Here is a 22703-nt window from a genome sequence, read left to right as displayed (position 1 = left end):
GGGTTGGTGTAGATGGGTTTACTCTTATCTCTTGAGAGGATGGTGCCATTTTAGCAGAAGTGGGTAGGGGAGGAGGAGACTTTGTCCCCAGTTCCCCCAACAGTCTAGCACCAGCCTAATGAACTAAACATATCCACCTTTCCACCCTGACATTGAGATGGAAAACAGTCAGTGCTGTTTATATATGCTCAGTTGCTTGAAACCAGCTTATAGTCTAGAAGAGATAAGACATTTCCAGGGACTGTTAATATGTTTTTGTTGTGCTTTTGCTCTTTAACAGACTTTAATCGCCAATCCATTGCGTCCTTTGTCTGCTTCTGGAAGATAAGAGCAAGAGCAAGGGCTAAACTATGTGAAAGGACTCTGGTTAGGGGGTATCCTTCAAAATTTGGCTTTGTGCATTGGGTGAGCTTGGGCTGCTGTTACTGGAATGAAGCAGAATATATGTTTGTCATCCAGTCTTTTGAAGTTGTCGCTTTTTTACCCTAAAAACAGCCATTCTGAGGTTGACCAGATCTCTGGTTTGTGGTTTGTGTGTGTTAACTCTTCTTCTCCTGGGACTTGCAAGACTCTGGTGACAACTGAGAGTGTAGCGTTTGAAAGCTGGTTCAAGTGCAGGCCTGTTTTTCTTGAGAGAAGGTTCGGTGGCAGACCAGTGCACAATCTGCAGTACTATCCAAGTTCAGGCAGTGTGATTGGAGTCCAGAATTCAGCATCTGAGAAGCTGAGGTTTCCTCCCCCTCCTCCTTTTCTTTCGTTACACACAACAAGATTCTATCTTATGTATGTAAATTGCAATCATAGGTTTGATGATGTGTGGGCAATTGCTGGCAAAGCCTCAAAAGCTGTAGGAGCTTTTGGAACAGTTGGTTGTTGAACATTAATGCTGACGTGTTTGTACAAAACTTGCACAGAGGTCATATAATGCTGCCTGTTTGTTGAGCGTTCATCCTGGTAGGTTCATGCAGAGGCTTAGAATGATGTTGCCAGCATCTGGTTGTTATTCCACACTTTCCACCGTGCCATTTCCCTTCACTTTTCTTACCAGACTTTTTACAATTAGAAAATGTGAAGGCATAATTGTGCTAGAAAGTGCAGGTTAGCAACTTCCTTTTTATTATTATTAATAAGCAGCCCATCTGCAAGTAGCCCCCATCCCGTCTGTAAAAGAACAACATTTAATGTGGGTTGGGTGGGTGGGGGGTAAGAGCTTAAGTGCATATGTTTTCAAAGCACTGGTTGCAACTGGACACAAGTCAAACTTAATCCCTTTTGTAAGTGCACCTCAGCTTTTAGCTGACAATTCCCCCCAGCCCCGTGCCAGCAAAGTGTAAGAGCACAGGAGTGTATAGTTCTTGGACAACCAGAACCCCATGTTCCCCAAAAGCTTCTTACTCAACTTAAAGATAAAATCAAGCAAATGAAATGAAACGGATCAGTTGTTCCTAAACTTTTTCGTCCATAGAGTCTTTGAAAATTGCTGGGGCATGGTGGAGCTGGCTGGTTTGCTCAGACTGCCTGATAGCCCAGCTAGGACGGTACCATCCATGTAGTTGTAGGCTTGTTCCCATGTTACACTGGACACAGGTACAGGATGTCTCCACACATGTACAAATGCTTGTGTGAAAGAGTGCACACTTGTCAGTTTGTACAGCTCAGCTGCTATGTACACAGCCTGCTATGTACACTTGTAGAACATTACATGTTAATAACTGCACAACTGTACAGCTAAATTATTTTAGTATGCAGGTACACATGTTGTAGACTGGTTGAATGTAACATGTGAACAACCATTAGAGCAGTAACAATTTCATGGGAAGGAAAGCTGTTTTGCTTCTGGATTAAGTATGAAGAAAATAAACGTTTCTTCTGCACCATCTTCATTGTTAAAACTAGCTCAATATTATTAAAATCATGGACTCCAGCCAGGGACTTGCTAGTGTTTTCGATAATCGGGCCCTAAAAGGACCTCGATCTCTGGCAGGAAAAGAAAAGTGTAAAGGCAAGTATGAATATTCTACCCTGTTCTGTGACAGTTTCTGTGAACCACCTGAGTCTCAGAACTGCTGAAACAGATTGTTCTAAAAAGAACTGGTCTTAAATTTGGGCTCTCTTCTGTCTTGGCAGAGTTGGTCATGCATAGAAAGTGCACTCCTGATATTTTTGCTGAATATAAGATGAGGAAATAAGCATTCCTTGGTGCAAGATTTTGACTTATTCATCCATGTTAGCCAAGAGTATATGACAGCCATGATTGTGGCCAATTTGACTTGTCATCCCATGGCTGCAATGTTTTCAGAAACAGCTGAGTGCATTGAAGGTGACCGTCTTCAATCACTAAAGGCTAGAAGAGAGAGAACATGTAGCAGCTAGGCAGCCAAAACATAAATCCATGCTGTGTTAGGGCCCAGCAGCTGCCATCATGAGCACGATATAGACTCAGGGATAGGAGCAGGGAATGGATGGCTGAGTTTAATACTTCTTGGGCTAAAGTTTCCAGTTTGGTGTGGCTTCTGGGAGACCAGGATACAGCAGGGCCTGGGTACTGCTCCTAAACTTGGGGTTTTGTTTTGTTTTGCCTTTACAGGCAGTTCCATCCTCAATGAATGCAGTGTCCGAGGATATTTACTCCAATGGCTCAGCCATGCTGGGCAGCCCAGCCCACACAAATGGCCGGGAGATACGGAAAATGAGGTTCATCCAGTTTGAAAAGGTCGCGGAGGAGCCCATGGTGAGCTGGTGAAGCTAGAGTGCTTCAAGTCCTTGTGGTTGTAGGCAGTGGGGTGGTGGTGGTGGAATATTTCTCTTGCTCCTGGGCAAACTCCTGGGCCCACACCAGCGGTTCTCAACCTGTGGGTCCCCAGATGTTGGACTACAACTCCCATCATCCCTGAGCTCTGGCCTTGCTAGCTAGGGGTGATGGGAGTTGTAGTTCAACAACATCTGGGGACCCACAGGTTGAGAAAGGCTGGCCTAGACGGACAGAGGTGGAAGATTTTAATGAGCTCAAAGCTTCTGGCTGTGTGCAGCTTGCATGAAATTGAGATTTCCTCTTCACTTGAGAGATGTTCTATCCCTAACTGTCTTGTAGCCATGGAAGGAGCCTCCAGGAGCAAGACCTAGAACATGAGGAACATGTAGCCCTCTGGATGTAGCTGGATTATAATTCCTATCATGCCTGACTATTGGCCATACTGGCTGGAGCTGTTGGGAGTTGGAGTCCGGCAACATTTGGGGGGCTACAGGTTTCCCCATTCTTGTCCTAGAAGCAGTGCCAGTTCCCATTTTTCGGAATTACCCCCAGTGCCTCCCATCCCCAAGGAGTCTAGTTCCTCGTTGCTGCCATCTGCAGCTCCTCCTCCTCCTCTAACTTTATTATTGCTACTGCCAGCCAATTGTAGAGTTGGAAGGGACCGTGAGGTTCGTCTAACCCAACACCCTGCAATGCAGGATTCTTTTGCCCAACTTGGGGCTCAAACCCACGGAAATTAAGAGTTTCACACTCTAGCAACTGACCTATACAGCAGCTATCAACAAGGAGGCAGTGGCATCTACTGCTCCATTGCTGTCTGGGCCAGAGTGAGGCTGCCCATTGGTCTACCTAATTACACTGACTGACAGCATCTCTCCAGGCTTTCAGGCAGGGGACATTCCCAGTCTTATCTAGAGATGCCAGGAATAGAACCTGGGGCCTTTTGCATGCAAAGCAGATGTTCTACTACTGAGCTGGGACCCATTCTCTGTGAAAGGCAGATGAGCAAACAGGTTGCAGCAGTGAAGAGGATGAGCCAGGCTCAGAGTATTCTGGTCAGCTGCATGGATCCCCCGCTGGGGTGCAGGGCCCTTGGCAGATCCCAATCCTTGCCAACCCTTTGTGCAAGTTCTGACCTGGAAAGTGAAGTGTTAGCTGGCAGCTGTTACATACAAGGGAAATGAACAGAGATTGAGTTTGGCTAGGAGTCTCCCCTCCTGGATGCATCTCCTGGGGCTGCCTCTGGTACAGAAATAGGCCAGGAAGAGCCTCTGCAGAGAAGCAGAGTCTTCACACTGTAGCTTTGATCCAGATTGTCACAGACTTTCTGTTCCAGGGTATCACGCTGAAGCTGAATGAGAAGAAGAGCTGTATGGTGGCCAGAATCCTCCATGGAGGCATGATCCACAGGCAAGGTAAAGAGCAGTAGCAGGCCTGGAAATACATATTTTTTTTAATCCCTAGGAACCAGCGCCAATGGAAGCTGATGTCTCTTGGGCAGAAAGGAAGGAGACCCAACAGTTGGCAGAGCCTGAGCCCAATTCTACTTTTGGAGCCAACCAGTTCTACTTTTTGTGTCTCTCTTCCTACCTCCTGAGTTCTGCAGGCCAAGCCCACTTATTTATTTAATTTATTTATTTATTGAATTTTATATACCTACTGCCCTTTACCCAGAGGTCTCAGGATGGTTCACAGAACAAAATCAAAATATAAAACCACAAAATGTATACAGTAGTATCTTGGAAGTCGAACACCTTAGTTCCTAAACATTTTGGCTCCCAAAGCTCACAAACCCAGAAGTGACTTTTCCAGTGTGCAAACTATTTTTGGAAGCTGAGAGTCCAATGGGGCTTCGGTTGCTTCCGATTGGCTGCAGGAGCTTCCTGCAGCCAATCAGAAGCCACGCTTTGGTTTTCTAATGTTATGGAAGTCGAACAGACTTCCTGAATGGATTCCGTTCGACTTCCAAGGTATGACTATAATCAAAATAAAAGCAACCACCCAATAACTTATTGGGTGACAGTCCTGTCATTTCCTCCTCCAGCTCCTGGTTGCCATAGATGCTTGGAATTTTTTTTGTCCCTCTTCTGAGAATATGATGAGATTTTACACTGCATGGAAAGGCAAATTCTTCCTTTCTCCATTAGATGGAATGGAGAGTTTCCCGTCTGCCTTTAGAATAGAGATGTTTTAGTGGTGGGGGAAGAGAAGGACTTGGACAGCTAAGCACCCCAATGGAGATCAGAGTAGATCTCTCTTCCTTGTACCAGAGAGCAAGGAGTTTGGGCCAGTGGTGGGATCTCTGCCTGGTGCTGCTGTTCATTGCTGGACATTTCTCCCTCCATCACCAGTCTCTCAGCTGCCAGGCGTCTGGTCATGTTGCACTGGTGAGCAATGGCAGTGGTTTTGAATGGGACCCAAGCCAGTGCCTGGCTTTGACATGCCACCCGCCATGTTAGATTATGAGGTCAGGCATTGCATTTTGCTTATTCCAATATGGTGGGTTGGGGCTCCAACTCCTGGGAGCCGAGCCCTTTTGGGGCCCCCAGTCAGAGGGTGGAGGCGGCCAAGCGCTATGCCAAGTGCAGAGTGGCTTCAGTGACTGGCTCCTCCTCTTCCTCCTGCTGCTGCTGCTGTGGAGTGGCAGAAGGGTCAAAGCAGCCCCTGCCATTGACAGCAGCAGAAGGAGAAGGCAGTGGCCATTTAAGCTGTGCTGCTGTCACATTCAGCTTCACTGATGTTGCACATGTGACATTGGCCTCTCTGTGATGGTGGCACCTGTGATGGTGGGCTTGGCTCTCATTCACAAGTCTTGCCAGCGCCCAGGTGAGTGACTGCTAGAAGCAGCATGGGTTGGCAGGATGAGGCCAGTCAGCGATGAGGCCTTCTGAGTCCTGGAGCCCTTGCAAAGTCCCTGGCCGTGCCTGCTTGAAAGGAGCTACCCTTCCCTCCTGTCCAAAACAGCTGTTAACTCTCCAAGGAAGAACTTAGGAAGTGAGCTCCTTTTGCATGAATAGCAGGAATAGCTCAAGTAGTGGGTTCACAGTGTGTTTTTATAAAAGCAAACCCAATTCTGAAGCATTTCAGGCATATTCACTCATGTGAATTCATAGTTTAGTTTTTTTCAGTTCAATAATGCGAGTCCCACAAGTAGCATGTTTAAACTGCTGCTAGTGCTGTGCTTCTTTAAAAAATCATTTTCATTTTTACTGCAATCTAGTAAAAGTGTAGCCTTTGCCTAGCCCCAGGAGTTGCCAGTGTGGTGCCTGTTTATCAGTAGCTGTCGTCCTCTCTAGCTACTATTAAGACTCCTATCTGTTGCTGTTGGCACTGCCTTGCTTCATGAGGTTCATGTCTCCTACTCTGCCAGGCTCCCTTCATGTGGGGGATGAGATCCTAGAAATCAATGGGAAGAGTGTCGCCAACCATTCTGTAGACCAGCTGCAGAAGATACTGGTAGGTACCAAGGATGGAGGGACCTGAGTTTTCTCTTTCAGGAGCAGCAGCCTGCTGTGATTCTTCCTGACCTTTTAAAAGATAATTGAGCATGAATTATTTCAATCTTTAGGAGCCGGTGGACCTTAGGTTCCATCCCCACACCTCTTTGTTTTATCATTTCTCCCAGCTCAGGAAAAACCAACAGGAAGTTAAAGTGTTCTTGCTGGGAGCGTCTCTTGACTTTGCCTTGAAATCAGCAAGGTGTAGAAAAGGACTGGGCTCATATGAGAGCCAGAAGCAGGCTCGACTGAAATATCCTGGAGAAACCAAAAGCCGGCAGTAGCCCCAATTCTTTACTGCAGAGATGGGCAGCTTGTGGCCCTCTGGGTGTTATTGAACTTGAAACTCCCATCCAGTGTAGCCAGTGACCAGGGATGATTAATTACTGCCTTGTTTTAATGGGATTTGTTTCGTTTTGTTGTGTACCTATGGATGTTTATCTTTTAATGTTTGTGTAACTGGTTTTTATACTTTGTAAACTGCTTAGAAGCCTAGTTTGGCAACAGGCAGTACATAATTGATGATAATGATCACGGTTATGGAAGTTTTATTTATTTATTTATTTATTTATTTATTAGATTTATTTATTTATTAGAAACCTCTGGGCTGATATTAGTAGTTGTAGTCCAACAAGCATGGGGAGAGTCAGAGGTTGCACACCTCTGTGGGCACAGAATGCCTGGGCATCTCTGCACTGAAAGCTAAGTATAGAAATTTAAGATGGGGAAACTAGAAGTACCATCAAGGAAGCACCATCTCCCTGTCTCTTATGCTTTTCACGGTTGCACTGAAGAGAGAACTTTTCTCAGTTTTAGGAGACAGGTTGCAACTGCAGGAACCCTGAGCTATGCAAGAAGAGGTTGTGATCTGCCTTGTGTGGTTGATTTAGCAGAGGTTGATTCTCTCCTTTTCCTTTGTCCATCAGAAAGAAACTAAGGGAACCATTTCCCTAAAGGTCATTCCCAACCAGCAAAGCCGCATTCCTGCCCTCCAGGTAGGTGGTAGTACTTCCACCTTCAAAGCAGTGGGTTGGTTGCTTGAGCTTAAATTCTGTACCTCTAAGCCAAAACTCTGCATTGCAGAAAGATGAATTCCGCAGCTGGTATGTAAAATAGGTGCATATTCTGAGAGTTGTTGGGAGACCCCTGTTCCTCTCAAAGAGCTACAGTTCTCAGAGTGGTTTAACAATCTATCCCTCTTCCCAGGGAACTCTGGGAGTTGTTGGAATAGAGATCTCCTAACAACTCTCAACGCTCTTAACAAACTACAGTTCCCAGGATCCTGGGGTGGGGGGAGGAAGCCATGGTTGTTTAAAGTGTAATAATAGTGCTTTAAATGTAGGGCCTAAGATTGCTTGATAGGGGGAATTTGGTATGTGTATGGAAAATAATTGATCTATCACCCAATTTCTTCCCAAGCTGCACCCACCTGCTTTAATCCTGGTGTCATCTCTTGCATCCGGTGCAGGGCAGGTAAAGACTGGTGGGTGTTGGCTACAAACCTTGGTGCCTTTGCCTGATATTGAACTGCGCAGGCAAAGGAGAAAGTGTCACCTGATGTCATGGTGGGTACAGCAAGAGGCAAAAGCGGCCAAGGCAACTGATGTACATATTCCCTGTGTACAGTAGGGTGCTTTGTACACAAGCAAGCAAGAGGCATTATCGATGGACTTCTTTCACCCAGTCAAAAACACTCAAGGTGTGGAGCAAGGCCGATGAGAGGTGTGCCTGGGAGGAGTCCCTAGGGGCAGACAGAGGTTGGAGGGTCGGATTTGGCCTCTAGGCCTGAGGTTACCCACACCTGCTTTGGATAGCCAAGGTGGTGCCTTCCAGGTGTTGATGAATTTCATCTCCCATGACTATTGGCCATGATGGGAGTTGTAGTCCAAAAACCTCATTGGCAACCCCTGGCTTAAAGCTGCAGAAAGCTATAGGTAAAGGTAAAGGGACCCCTGACCATTAGGTCCAGTCGTGGCCAACTCTGGGGTTTATTGGCCGAGGGAGCCGGCGTACAGCTTCCGTGTCATGTGGCCAACATGACTAAGCTGCTTCTGGTGAACCAGAGCAGCGCACGGAAACATCATTTACCTTTCCGCCGGTAAGGTAATTTACCTATTTATCTACTTGCACTTTGATGTGCTTTCGAACTGCTAGGTTGGCAGGAGCAGGGACCGAGCAACGGGAGCTCATCCCGTCGCAGGGATTTGAACCGCCGACCTTCCGATCAGCAACCCTAGGCTTTGTGGTTTAACCCACAGCACCACCCGCGTCCCCCTGCAGAAAGCTATAGTCACCCATAATTTGCCCAGTAGTCCTTTTAGCCAGACATGTGAGTGAGCAGAAGTTAACACCTGTCATGGTAATATAGATAGCCAGACAGTTCCCAAGTCATCCTCTTTTGCTGGGCCAAACAGGAAATAGCAGGCTTATGGCCTTCTGTGTGTGAGAAAGTGTGTGTTTGGGTGCCTGTTACCTTTGTGCTCAGGTATGGTTGCCTATCAGTTGCCCTCCAAAGCAGGATCTGCTCCACTCTTTCATGCTGTTTTGTCACCTGCTAACACTGTATGGGATGTGGGATCGGTCAAGCTCTTCCTGAAGAAATCAGCCCACTCGTGGTACTGTTGAGGCTGTGCAGCTGTTACCAAGACAACGTAGAGGCCTCTGATGTGCTTCTGTTGCTAAGGCAATGCAGATGCCTGAAGTTGTTGGGCTGCTGTTTTCCTCCCCGGGCTGCTAATTTCCCAGGGTCGGGGTAGTTGCATTCCTTTGTTACAGCAAAAATAGTGGCAAAAATAGGAAACTTGTAGCACTTTAAAGTATAATAGTATTTTATTGTGCCGTATTAAATTCTCCAATAAATCTGTTATAAGATGCCAGGAAATTCTTTCTCTGCACCAATTCAGTTTTTTTAGGGGTGGGTGGGTTCAAGAATGTGTCTCTATTTTGCCATTTTTGTACCCACTTGATGCAGCACAATTATTTGAGTAGCCCTCGTGTGAATTCCACTAGCTGCAGAACATCCAGCCAGTCTCTTTTCTCCTCTCCTTCTGAGTTTGTCTAATCTGAGGCAATTAGACTGCTGTCCTATTTTTAGTGCTCATTCCTCATTAATTACTTCCATATGGCAACAGTGGTGTATTCTTTGCTTTAAAAATAATAGTCAAATTCTGCACCAATAGAACCCATGTTTTAAGCAAAAGAAAACGAAAAGAACAAACTGAATTTCTGCATCTGGGAAAATAATTTGTACAAATTAGACATGCTGTATCTGTATATTGTTGCTCATCTATCCATTATCAAAATCCGTTCTGCGCCTCTCAAAATATTAAAGGTAGTTTACACCAGGAAAAAATGCATGCAGCGGTCATCACATATACTTATTGTGGTCTCCGATCTTTGAGTGCTGGTCCTTATGTAGCCAGCAGGGAACAAATCCCTGCCTCGCCCCCACCCCCCATTGTCAATGACCTGTTGATCATTGGGACTTAATGCCCTGCATGAAATGGAAGACTACTAGAATAAAACTTACCGGTACTCTTCTGCCCACCTTACAGTGAGCAGTGATGGGGCCAGGCAGATTTCTCTTGGAAGGCTGTTCCAAATCTCGGACAGCACCGCTGAAAATATCCTGTTCGGATGCCCACTTTCCATATCTCTTCTGACAGGGGGGCCCAAAGCAAGGCTCTAGAAAGCAAACAGAGTTTTGGGGCAGCAGAGTCACATGCAGAAAGATGACTCTGGAGTCACTTGTGCAATTCTACTCTTCCTACTCGTAGGGAAGGGGAAGTTAGTATTCAAGTAGCTAAAGCCCCACCCTCTAACCACTGCTGAACCCTCTGAGGCGATGATGCTGGTTTCTGGGATTACACAATATGTTTCCCATCCACTCCCAAGCCCACAAAATGCATTTTCTCTCACACTTCCCTCCGCCCTTCCTGGCCTATTTAACCATTGCCTGGAAAGCAGAAACTCTGCAGGGGGCGCTTTTCCTTAGGCATGGCGACCCAGTGCTGAGAGAAATGCCCCTTCCTTAATGTCCTCTTGCTCTGTAGCTGTTAAGAGGTGCAGTTGGCAACCTTCACTCTACATGAGATGGCCAGGACAAAGGATGGTGGGGAAGAGGCCAAAGCAGCAAATGAGACTAGTGTGCATTGAGTAAAGAGAGGTGTTGGGCTGGTGTGGAGATTGCAGCCTGGGTCCCCTTTGCACTGTGAGGTCCAAGGGTTCTCACCAACCCATGCACTGAAGGAAGCCTGAGGAGGAACTGTAGCTCTGTGAGCATACCCAGACTTTCCCAGACTTTATCCCTGGCATCTCAGTTTTAAAAGATGTGCCAGGTAGCTGATTACAGTGAGCAATTTTTACCTGGAAACGCCCCGGCCACAGTCCCAACCTGGATCACTCCATCCCTTTCTGCAGTCCCTTTTGTTTGCTTGCTTGCTTTGAAAGAAACACAGATGGACAAAGTGTCTAACCTGGCAGCTTTCTGTGTTTCCTAAAGTGTAAAGGTAACATGAGAAGGGGGGCGGGGAGGAGTTTGAAAGAGAATGGAATTCTAGTTCTGGCAGTGCTGTTTTTCTAGGAAAAGAGGTGCCAGAACTCAGCATGTATGCCTCCCTTGTTCTCTTATAATGGCAATGGTGTCTACCTGAGAGGTGTCGGAACTGAGTGAGTTCTGGCTGAAAAAGGGACCTGGGTGCTGGAATAGAGAAGGCACATATTGGCACAACTAAAGCTGTGTTCAGATGATACATTTTTCAGAGACAAGACTCCAAGTGCAGCCCTGACATTGCAAATTTCTCAACCTTGCTTAAATACATTCAGGTGTGGGGCATAAGCTTGCATAATCATTCTTTTACTTTTCCTCCTCCCTTCTCTGGAGGAGTTTCCTCCCTCACTTTCCAGTACCAACCACAGTTTATGTTACACCTATTAATGCTGCAAGCCTTGGCCCACTCAAACAGAGGTTACCATATGAACCAGGTACTATGCACAGGATTCAACTTGTGCAATGGGGCTTCCTCCCCTCTTCTCCTTCCATGGAGCCCTGCTCTTTGCCAAACCCAACCCCAGAAACCCTGAAAATTGCACAGGTGGAGTAGAGGAGGGGTGTTCTGTCTGACAAGCCACAATGCTTGCCCTAACGGAACCACCGCCATTGAAATTTATAGTTTGTGGTGGGTTTGCAAACCAGGGTTTTGAGGGAATGTGGCTTTTGTTAACTGTGGCATGTGCTGGTGTGCATGCAGTGTGAGATCATGATGATGCATAAAGAGCGATCCCCAACGATATTAATTGGACTGAACTTTCAGCATTTTTGCCTATAGTTGTGGAATTTGTGTTTAATCCAGAGTTTAGCTGTATTAAGGAAGTTCCTGAAAATCCTACAACAACGTAGCCCATGAAGTATGTCCTTTCAAGCGAAAAATAAAAACAAAACCTTGTCTCTAATTTTGAAGGTATCCAAGAATAGCCATTTAGGTCAAGTGGACTCATGTTCTGATTCTGAGACGACAAATTGCTCTCGGCAAATGCGGATGTTCTTGTTTTTTGTTTTACAATTTTAGCCCATATAGGGAGGCTTTAATACGTGGGTTTTTTCTGTTCCGGCTAAGCAGTTAAACACAATAGTCCTTCTTCAACCCAGCATGTATTTCATGTTTCACAAGGGAAGTCTTAAGACTTAAGAGGTCAGCTGTGTATCCTGCTAATTTCAGATAATAAGCTGTCCATCTATTTGGCAGCAGCTTTCTCTTTACAATGGGATAAGCAGTGGCTGTATTGCAGATCAGTAACATCATCATCATCATCATCATCATCATCATCATCATTTGCTGTAGACAGACTTATAAACAATTATTAAAATTTTGGCTGCCCTACATTCCAGTCCTTCTTGCATCCAGTTTAACAACCTTGCCTGCCTAAGCAGTGCTACCTCCTGCAAGTTGAAGGGTATTTCCTGACTTTAATCTTGAGCTCTGGTTCTCTCTTTCGCTACAGATGTTCATGAAAGCCCAGTTTGACTATGACCCCCGGAAGGACAGCCTGATTCCTTGCAAAGAAGCTGGGCTGAAGTTCCAAACAGGAGACATCATTGAGATCATCAACAAGGATGACAGCAATTGGTGGCAGGGCCGGGTGGAGGGCTCCTCCAATGGATCTGCAGGACTCATCCCTTCCCTGGAGCTACAGGAGTGGTATGTCCTTTGGATGAGGCCCCTGCCTGCCTAGTACCCCTCCCTTCCAGGTTTCCAGCTGGATCTCTTCAGGCTCCTCCCATCTTGTGATAGGATCTCTGGTGTTGCCTACAGCAGGCATCTTCAACCTTTTCTGACCCGGGACCCACTTTTAACCCAAACATGCATTGGGGACCTATTTATTTTTCCATATTTTTTGCTTGGTGGTAGTTCTCCTGTTGTGACCCACTATACAAAGACCAGTGGCCTGCAGCATCTTCATATTGGCATTTGGGTTCCTTGCCTTCTCTTTTCATGAGTATTCAAAACTCTTAATTCCACCCCTTCCAGTTGTTGGTTTTGCATCAGTCCTAGAGCCTGTCTTCGATTTAGCAGAGTGCGCTGCAAATCTCAGAGACAGAAATAATGCTATAGATCTGTTGGCTTCAGAAGAGCTAAGGTGCTCCAAAGGCCAAAACAAGACCTCAAATGTTTGAGGCAACCAATGCGTCCTCATTTTGACCTACGAATCATTACACTTGCCTTTTGATGTTCCTGAAGATCCACGCCTCAGTTCTACAGAACAGATGTGGGGAACTTTTTGCCCTCCAGATGTTGCTGAGCTTCAGTTCTCATCACCCTTGGCCTTTGCTTGCTTGGGCTAATGGGAGTTGTAGTTCTTCCTGTTTGTCGAATGCTTTCCCTGGGGAGGCTTGCCTGGTGCCTTCATTCCATATGTTTAGGCACCAGGTGAAAACATTTTTCTGTAACCAGGCCTTCAGCTGATTAAACATTCTGTGGTCTTTTAAAAGTGTTTGTGGCATGGTGATTTTTGGTTTCTTTTGTTTTAATTTTATTATGGAATTTGTATCTTTATGTTGTGAACTACCCTGTGATCTTTGGGTGAAGGACACTATAGAAATTAAATGAGGTAATCATCATCACCGTCATTCAGCAATATCTGAAGTGCCAAAGTTTCCCCATGTCTGCCATAGAAAGTCCTCAGACTTGTTGTTCCTCTCCCCCGCCCCATACTTTGAAGGACAAAGATCATTGCCTTGATTAAGCCATCAGTTTGAAGCACTGCTTCCAGGCTTTGGTCAGGGAAAGGAAAAGAGGAGGCCTGATTTTATCACCACTTTCTTCTTACTACAATATACCTTATCCCCTTTCCCGCAGGCGCGTTGCAAGCATGCCCCAGGGCAACTCCAGCGGAACCCAAAGCTGTAGCCCTTTCGGAAAGAAGAAGAAATGCAAAGACAAGTACCTGGCAAAGCACAGCTCAAGTGAGCACCTCCTTGTCCCCCTCCTCCTCCACTGTTGTCCCACATTCCTTTTTTCCCTGCCTTCAGGGTGAAACCAGGGGTTGGGAGCTTCTAGTCCGTGGGTCAAATTTGGCCCAGAACAGGTGTTAATTCAGCCAAACCACATGCACCATATGAGATGTCTGGTGCAGGGCAGGGAGTGATGCAGCTGTTCGTCAAGAGTTCCTCAGGGGGAAGATCCATGCAGAAGGCAGGCTTTAAGTCACCACCCATTGTTCAAGCCTGTTGAGCCGTGGTGCTTCAAAGATCTTTGCAGGCCCTGCATGGTGCTTTGAAGTCCTGACGTTCGCCTCCTGGTGTCATTGTGATGTCAGGTGATTGACAAGGTTTGGGGACCTTTGGGGCTCAGTGAAGGATCTTATTTTCTGTCTCTCTCTCTCCTAGTTTTTGATCAGTTGGATGTGGTGTCCTATGAGGAGGTGGTGAGGCTGCCAGCTTTCAAGCGGAAGACACTGGTGCTTATAGGTATGACACAGTGCAACCCACAGAGTACTGACTTGTCTCTAAATGATAAAGGAATAATGAAATATGCAACACGTAGTCACAGCTATATGTGTTCTTATACCCAGCCACACTCCAGCAGCCAATGGATTTCAACCCAATGCTAGTTCTACTCTGAGTAGATGTGGTAAAGTTAATGGACAAAAAAGGATTGTGGAGTGCGGAGAGATCAGAGGCTAGATAAGGTCATTTATATTCTGGTTAAAGCTGGTCAGTGGTGTAGGTTTAAGATGGTCAGATAAGCGCAGGGAATGGATGGATTGGTCTGTGTCTGGTCTATGTCTCCTCTTTGTCAGCTTTAATGAGTGCACCTATAATTGTTCTGTCCCATTTCTGCAAATGATCTTGGCATAAAGAAGTGTATGAAAATGTTTATTTAACTAAGTATTTTGTGATTACTCATAATTAAGAATTATCTCAATGTACACATTCATTAACACATTACGCACATGCACATGTGCACAAACACAAATTACACACTTTGGTAGTATTTTTGGGTGGGGTGTCACAAATATAAAGGATAATAGCATTCTGATCCAGCTCACTTAAAAATATGCAGACCAAACAAAATTATTCATCCTTAGAGAGAGGGCAAAAGAGGCTGACTTTGACATTACATTGTGATATGTCCTTTCCCTGATGTAAGTGGAAGTTCTTTGGTTATGGAGCTGGAGCATCATTTTCCTTTTATTGTTTTTCTCCTTTTCTTGGGCCAGGGGCCAGCGGAGTTGGCCGAAGCCACATTAAGAACACCCTGCTCAGCAAGAACCCGGAGAAGTTTGGATACCCCATTCCATGTAAGTCACCCAGAACGCAAAATTTTCCGCTGTGGCATTTATTTAGCATTGCTTAGCCTCTGTCCCAGCTTCTTCCTAGACTTGTAAGTTAGCATATGTGCTCCTTTCCCCTCTCCATATTATCCTCACAACAGCTCTGTGAGGCAGGTTAGGCTGAGAATTTAGGACTGGCCCAAGGTCACCCAGTGAGCATTGTGGCCAAGTGGGAATTTGAACCCTGGTCTCCCAGGCATAATTATGTCCAGCACTTGAACTACAGCACCAGACTGGCTCCATTGCACGTTTCTTTCGGTTGCAGTGTGTCACCAAAGTAGCATATGGTATAGAAGACATTGGGCCGTATCCAGTGCTGCTGTGCTGCTAGTGTAGCAGACCTCCTCTTGCATAATGTAATTTTCCCCTCCCCTCTTCTCTGTCCAAACCTGCTTCAAAGCATTAGAGGACTCTCCAGAGCAGATTTAATAAAACACTACACCTAACCATGCTTATCCAATAATATTTTTAAAAGGACCTCTGTCCACCCCACTGAAAGATGAGCATTAAAATCCCCCACACACACACCCATAACACACAACTCTCTAAATTAACAGTGAAAGGCCTGGGTGAATAAAGTGTTTTAGTCTGGTGCCCAGTGTGCTTCCCTAGGGAGAGCATTCCAAAAACGGGGGGCTACCACTGAGAAGGCTGGTTCTGATTTCAGCACTTTCCAACATGCGGAGAAGGTCCTCTGATGACTAATGCACTCTGCTCTTCCTCCTCCACTTGAGATTGTAAAGAATTCCCTCCAGTGGTGTTCTTCCTTCCCCGAGCTCCCAAATAACCCAAACTGGACCTGTAGGCAGATTTGCTATCTCCTTGCAGCAGCCCAGCTCCCATGTCTCTCTGTGCCCCTTCTTCTGCAGACACCACCCGCCCTCAGAAGAAGAACGAGGTGGATGGGAAAGACTACCACTTTGTCACCACGGAGGAGATGACAAAAGACATCTCTGCCAACGAGTTCCTGGAGTTTGGGAGTTACCAGGGCAACATGTTCGGCACCAAATTTGAGACTGTGCACAAGATTCATGAGCAGGACAAAATTGCTATTCTGGACATTGAGCCACAGGTAGGAAAGTGCAGCCTGCTGCTTGGAAAAAATATATATGAAGCGTTCTGGGAGCACCTTTGTACCTTTAGCTTCGGGATGGGGAGCGTGTGGTCCTCCAGGTGTTGTTGAACCCCCTCCATCTCAACATCCCCAGCTACTTAGCCCTGCTCTCCCTGCTCCACAGTTTAGCTTGTTGCAAACCTTTGTAAAGGGACAAGAGCTTAGGAGCCAGAGGTGGAGGAGAGGGCAATATTAGCCACAAAATGTTCTATGCTGAAGGTGCACAGGAAGGGAATGGGAGTAGGATCAAAGGGAAGGGGATTGGTAAGTGAACAGCAGCTTGTTTTAGCCTCTCCTCTGCCCCGCTGAGCCCAGGAGAAAGTGCTAAAGAGACCGGTGTATTTAAACTCCTTGAGAACCTGGCATGGGTGAATGAACAATGCAAAAGTCAGAGTTGTGCACATGTTTACTGAAGTGCAAGGACTGCTGAATTCCTTGCCTCACTTTTTTTGGACACATTCGCACCATGTATTCAGAGTGACTTGAAACTGGGGGGGGGTACTGTGCTAGCTTTGTCTCTAAGTCAGATGGGAACTGTAGAAGCATTTTAGATGCTTTAGTGAGAGTGTGTTCCCCATTTCTTGAAGAACAAAACTGAAAGGAAAAGATGCTGCAGGAGCATCTTGCCCTAAAATGAGGTAACGCTAGTCTGCAGCATCCTAGACAGGCTTGTCATTCAGGCAGGCAGGCAGGGAGGCGTGTGGGTATGCAGCCTTTTAGCTTTGTAGGAACTATGCCCCAATGGCTCTTTTCTTTCCCCCCAGACACTGAAGATCATCCACACAGCTGAGTTCTCTCCTTTCATTGTGTTCATCGCTCCCACAGACAAGGCAGATCAGGTAAGAGGTGTCAGTGTTACATTAGATCATAGAATCATAGAATCATAGAGTTGGAATAGACCACAAGGGCCATCGAGTCCAACCCCCTGCCAAGCAGGAAACACCATCAGAGCACTCCTGACATATGGTTGTCAAGCCTCTGCTTAAAGACCTCCAAAGTAGGAGACTCCACCACACTCCTTGGCAGCAAATTCCACTGTCGAACAGCTCTTACTGTCAGGAAGTTCTTCCTAATGTTTAGGTGGAATCTTCTTTCTTGTAATTTGGATCCATTGCTCCGTGTCCGCTTCTCTGGAGCAGCAGACAACAATCTTTCTCCCTCCTCTATGTGACATCCTTTTATATATTTGAACATGGCTATCATATCACCCCTTAACCTCCTCTTCTCCAGGCTAAACATGCCCAGCTCCCTTAGCCGTTCCTCATAAGGCATCGTTTCCAGGCCTTTGACCATTTTGGTTGCCCTCCTCTGGACACGTTCCAGTTTGTCAGTGTCCTTCTTGAATTGTGGTGCCCATCTCCTTATGTTCCACCCTCGTAGTACAGTTGTACCTTGGTTTTTGAACAGCTTCATTCTTGAGCGTTTTGGTTCCTGAATGACGCAAACCCAGAAGTGACTGTTCCGGTTTGTGAACTGTTTTTGGAAGTCAAACATCCAACTGGGCTTCCAATTGGCTGCAGGAGCTTCCTGCAGCCATTCAGGATCTGTGCTTTGGTTTCTGAACATTTTGGAAGTCAAACGGATTTCCGGAATGGATTCTGTTTGACTTCCAAGGTACCTTTAGATAAGTCACACTTAAGCCTCTACTATGGAGTGCCTGCGGGACGCAGGTGGTGCTGTGGGTTAAATCACAGAGCCTAGGGCTTGCTGATCGGAAGGTTGGCGGTTCAAATCCCCGCAACAGGGTGAGCTCCTGTTGCTCGGTCCCTGCTCCTGCCAACCTAGCAGTTTGAAAGCACATCAGTGCAAGGAGATAAATAGGTACCGCTCTGGCGGGAAGGTAAACGGCGTATCCGTGCGCTGCTCTGGTTCGCCAGAAGCGGCTTAGTCATGATGGCCACATGACCCGGAAGCTGTACGCCGGCTTCCTTGGCCAATAAAGTGAGATGAGCGCCGCAACCCCTGAGTCGGCCACAACTGGACCTCATGGTCCCTTTAGCTTTATGGAGTGCTGGCATGTAGCAGTAGATTCTGGGGCATGGTTCCTTAGCAGAACACAATGACAACTTCCCCCCAAATGGGCCATTGGACCAAACAAGAGGGTGGGGGCTGATGACCACTGCCTTAACCTTTCTTCCATACGTCTTGCTAGAGAGCAGTTTAATGAAGCCAAGATCTCTTTTCCCTTAAGATGCAACTTTCGGTAGAGTGGGTTTAATCTGGCTATATCCACCCATTCTGCCACACAGCTCCTTTGATTTAGAGCAAGTATGTTGCTTACACCACCAAAATTGTTAGGGATCACCAGATAACCTAGCAGCCAGCCTGGTGCCCTCCAGCTCTTGTTGATTACAGATTGTCTTATTCCTGTCCACAGGCCATATGGTGGGTGGGGTTGGACTCAATTATCTAGAAAGTTATAGGTTGCCCACTCCTAACCTGGTGCCTGCTTGGATTCTTGCAGAGGGGGATTAGGTGATTTGACCCAGCAAAGAATGCACTTGGGGGGGGGGCGAACTGATTAGTATTAAAAGATCCTAAGTGTTGAGAGGTCTGATGTTTGTACGCATGAATTAAAATGCATAGAGCTAATGAGTGCACCATGGGAATTATATCACTAAGAAGGCCACCCAGGACTAATCGGCACATTTCAAGAACCACCACCACATATATGCAGCCTAGCCATTTTGCAAGGAGTTTAGCAAAGTTCTAGGCTGCATCAAGGCCGTCGCATGCTGAACTGAGAAACCCCGCAAAGTATACAGAGCAGCTTCGGCTAGACTGTCTACCTGATGTCACTAACTGCGAACAATTCCTCTTCCTTTGCAGTCGGATACTTTGCTGCAGCTTCAGAAAGATTCAGAGGCCATCCGGAGCAGATATGCTCACTACTTCGACCTGTCGCTGGTGAACAATGGTGTTGACGAGAGCCTTGAGCAACTCCAGGCGGCCTTTGAGCGCGCTTGCAACTCTCCCCAGTGGGTTCCTGTGTCTTGGGTGTACTGAGCTGGCCTGGTAGCTCCCAGATCCCCTCTGCCTGCCCTCATTACAGTAAGTTGAGGACAAAGAGGGTCACCCATTTGCCTGCTCTGTGCTTTGTCCAATGCACAACCCTCTCGTCCTGTCCCCATTCCTCAGGGCAGCTGTTGCTCTGTTACTGCCAGGGCAAGAGCCCCATCCTTCCAGCTGCAAACACCCTCAGAAGAGTATGTGCATGGCTTGTGCTTAGCACAGGGTAGCCCACACATACAAATGTTGGCACATAAGGAGGAAAACCCCTATCCAAAACCATTAAGATGTCTTCAGGAGTGATATTAAGAGCACCTTCTGGTGTGAAAGCCATATGCTGTGAATGCCAAGATGCAGGCTGAGCTGTGTTTTAAACTGAACAGTGCCACCTGTTTTAGAACCCTAATTTCTTTAGATCTTGTCAAGTGAGATTTCCTTACTGTAATACACCACTGCTCCTTCAAGCTCCCCACATATTGCACACTAATCTTCTGAGTGGATGCTTCATTGAATTTTACACATCTGCTGTCACCCACTGTAGGGTGATCAGGCAGCTAGTGATCAGTATCTCCTTCCCCAGACATGTGGACCATTGTCTCTCTACAGACTTGTACTTGTCCAACTGTTCATGCTCAGAATCAGTAAAGTTGTGAGTAACACACTCTTGGGAGCCAGAGTAGATGCTATTAAGTTTTAACTGGCAGCTCATGACACAAGGAGGGAACAGGAAATAACTCAAGACTCTCAGCACCTGCATGCTGTGCTCTGTAAAGAAATTGATCATGGCACATTTCTCACGTTAGGGTGGCTCACTTGTTATATGCAAAATAACTGCCCTCCCTCCCATATTTGCCTTATCAAAAACGATTTAACAGAGCAAGTTCATTCCACCTCCACCTGCAAGCACAACCTTTGTGGGAGGTTGTTATTCAACTAACTGTCCATGTCTAAAACAAGATTGAGATATGTAACTAGCGGTTAAGGGTGTAAGCTTGACCTCCATTGAACCTCATACCTTTGAGGATACCAAAAAGACCCAAAAGATGTGCAATAGGGGCCTTTGGTTGAGTCCATTACAGGGAAACCAAGCAGCAATAAAGTGTTGAAATATTGCAGGACTTGTGTTTGTTATTACCCCCACTACTCCCCAGATGGCAGAAGACGCTTACCCACGAGGACCAAAAACGCGCCAATTTAAAAGCTGCCCACCTGCAGCTGGTGGTATCCCCCACTAGACCGGCATGGTCACTCACAACAGCCAACCACCATTGCTCCTAGGAGACAAATGTATGGTTGCCGAGGCAGGCTTGAGAGCCAGCTTCTGATGCATTAAATCTCCATCCCTTGGAGCAATTGTGCCAGCAATTAAAGCAGCCACAAGTGGGACCTTACAGCCTGTCCACTGAACCATGCTAGTTCCCTTTTTACTCTTTCTACCACATTGTGAAAAATACTTGGGGAAAATGGGCTTCTCTGGCAGACATACCCATAGGTTTGGGGCTCAGTGATTCCGGTTTTCTAAACTCTTATTTCCCCTCCTCCAATGTTGGACACAGAGGCATCTACATTAGCTTTGGTTGCAGCGGTTAAGCAATTTGGAGAGCCTGCATCACTCCTTTGAGGAATGTCTTGCAGAGCATTATCCTCTACCAACATAAAGCTCTTTTCATCAGAAGGGCAAGGTACACTAGGCTGCTATTCCTGGGACCTAGAAAAGGCCTATTATTTGCCAGTTGATTTGCTAGGCTGTTTCTTTCTCTCTTCTGAGTGAATGTTTTTAGCAAGTTCTTTGATCACTGCCTGTGTAAACTGTGGGTGCAAGATGAGGGCACAAAGACAACTTATCGAAAGTTAAGCTGGCAGAAGCAGCAGTAGAAAACTATGCCCAAAGCTCGTTTATGTGGCATACCCTCTGGTGGTTATAGCTTTAAGTGTGGCACCGTGGCCCAAACAAAACAATACAGCAATTTCCCTTAGCATCAAGCTCTATCTAGGCCACCTCCTGACTCAGATCCAAAGATGTGGTGGCATGAGCTAGCATCCAAATATTTAGGCAGCAGGACCTCAAAGCAAGCCTGGGAAATCCTGCCTTGGGAACCTTGTAGTGGCCGTCATTGTGGTAGTGTAAAATTTGGAGAAGGCATATTCCATTTTCAAAAGTGCACTCCCCAACTGTACACGCTGCACCTGCTAAGCCCCAGCCTTCTACAGCAGTTGGAGAATCTCAGGACCATCACATAGTCCTTCAAGGCCTCTTAATTGGTTCTGATGACTTCCCAGGCACACCCTTCTTGAATGCTCTTGGGAGCCCAATGAAAGTGTCACTGAAGTGGACTAATGCCTGTTGCTTGTTTGGAAGGAGGGTAGTGTGTGGTTTCTGCATAGTTGGAATGTAACCTACTGCCCCAAAAGGTAAGCAGCAAAAGGCCATTGTTCTATTCACTTTGGCATCTGGTTCCACCAACCACTGACATGTGCTCCCCCCCCCCCCAGGTTTTCCACAACAGAATACCACTCTTGGGATGAAAAAAACCCTGCCTAATACAATACTAGATCACAGCGCCACCCTTGGGCTTGCCAATCAGAAGCTCGGCAGTTTGAATGCCCGCTATGGGGTGAGTTCCCATCGCTCTATCCCTAGCAGTTTAAAAGCACGCCAGTGCAAGTAAATTAAATAGGTACTGCTGCGGCGGGAAGGCAAACGGTGTTTCCGTGCGCTCTGGTTTCCGTCACGGTGCTCTGTTGTGCCAGAAGCAGTTAAGTCACACTGGCCATGACATGGAAAGCTGTCTGCAGACAAAGTGCCAGCTCCCTTGGCCTGAAAGCGAGATGAGCGCCGCATCCCATAGTCACCTTTGACTATCCAGGGGTCCTTTACCCTTTTAACACATCACTACTGCTTCTACTTCAAGGTTTTGCCTATGTCACTTCACCATTGGCCTGCGACAAAGTCAGTCAACATATAATTTCTTTTAAATGGTTGCACTGTGCGTGGAACCCCCACCACTTGTGAAAACCCAACATGGAGCAGTTAACTGAAAGCATAGCAAAGAAATTGGCCCGACTCTCCCCCCACCTTCTGTAGAAGCTTCCACCACCACCACAAGAAACCAAAAGTAAGAGTTGGAAGTTTTGTAATTTAATAAAAAATTAAGAACCATCCCTCCTTTTAAAATCAACTTTGGTACGCTGGCTAAAAATGGGTGTGTGGGGGGAAATAAAAGGAAAATGGGTGGGAACAGACCACAGCATCTGCCCCCAAATGCGACAGCCATATGCAGAGGTTCCCTGACCTCATGTGCATGTGAGCACAGGGACAGGTACAGACTTCCAATCGTTTTCTCAGCCGTCAAAAAAGCTGGACGGAAGGCTTGATCCCCTATAAAAACTGCATGTGGGATAAAACACTGATCTGGACTATTGCTCTGCTTCAGTATCTCTTTTCAACGAGCCCCAACCAGATTAGGAAGCAAGACAATTTTGCTGAATGAAAGACATC

General features: G+C 46.5%; 1 protein-coding gene across 1 annotated transcript in view; it reads left to right on the top strand.

Moving 5' to 3' along the window:
* The window catches only part of MPP1 (MAGUK p55 scaffold protein 1), a 49604-nt gene extending 29285 nt beyond the window's left edge, over nt 1–20319 (top strand). The window contains exons 2-12 of the mRNA XM_081179909.1: nt 2588–2731; nt 4089–4167; nt 6123–6208; nt 7176–7244; nt 12250–12446; nt 13605–13711; nt 14135–14215; nt 14968–15048; nt 15951–16153; nt 16960–17034; nt 19025–20319. Coding sequence (XP_081036035.1) covers nt 2588–2731; nt 4089–4167; nt 6123–6208; nt 7176–7244; nt 12250–12446; nt 13605–13711; nt 14135–14215; nt 14968–15048; nt 15951–16153; nt 16960–17034; nt 19025–19201 — 1299 coding nt within the window. The 3' untranslated portion in view covers nt 19202–20319. The remainder of the gene's footprint in view (nt 1–2587; nt 2732–4088; nt 4168–6122; nt 6209–7175; nt 7245–12249; nt 12447–13604; nt 13712–14134; nt 14216–14967; nt 15049–15950; nt 16154–16959; nt 17035–19024) is intronic.
* Nucleotides 20320–22703: the final 2384 nt, after the last annotated feature.

The sequence above is a fragment of the Podarcis bocagei genome (genome assembly GCF_964188305.1).
Source record: "Podarcis bocagei genome assembly, chromosome: Z".
Lineage (NCBI taxonomy): Eukaryota > Metazoa > Chordata > Lepidosauria > Squamata > Lacertidae > Podarcis > Podarcis bocagei.
Note: the sequence above shows the minus strand (reverse complement) of the source record. Positions and strands in the feature narration are given on the sequence as shown.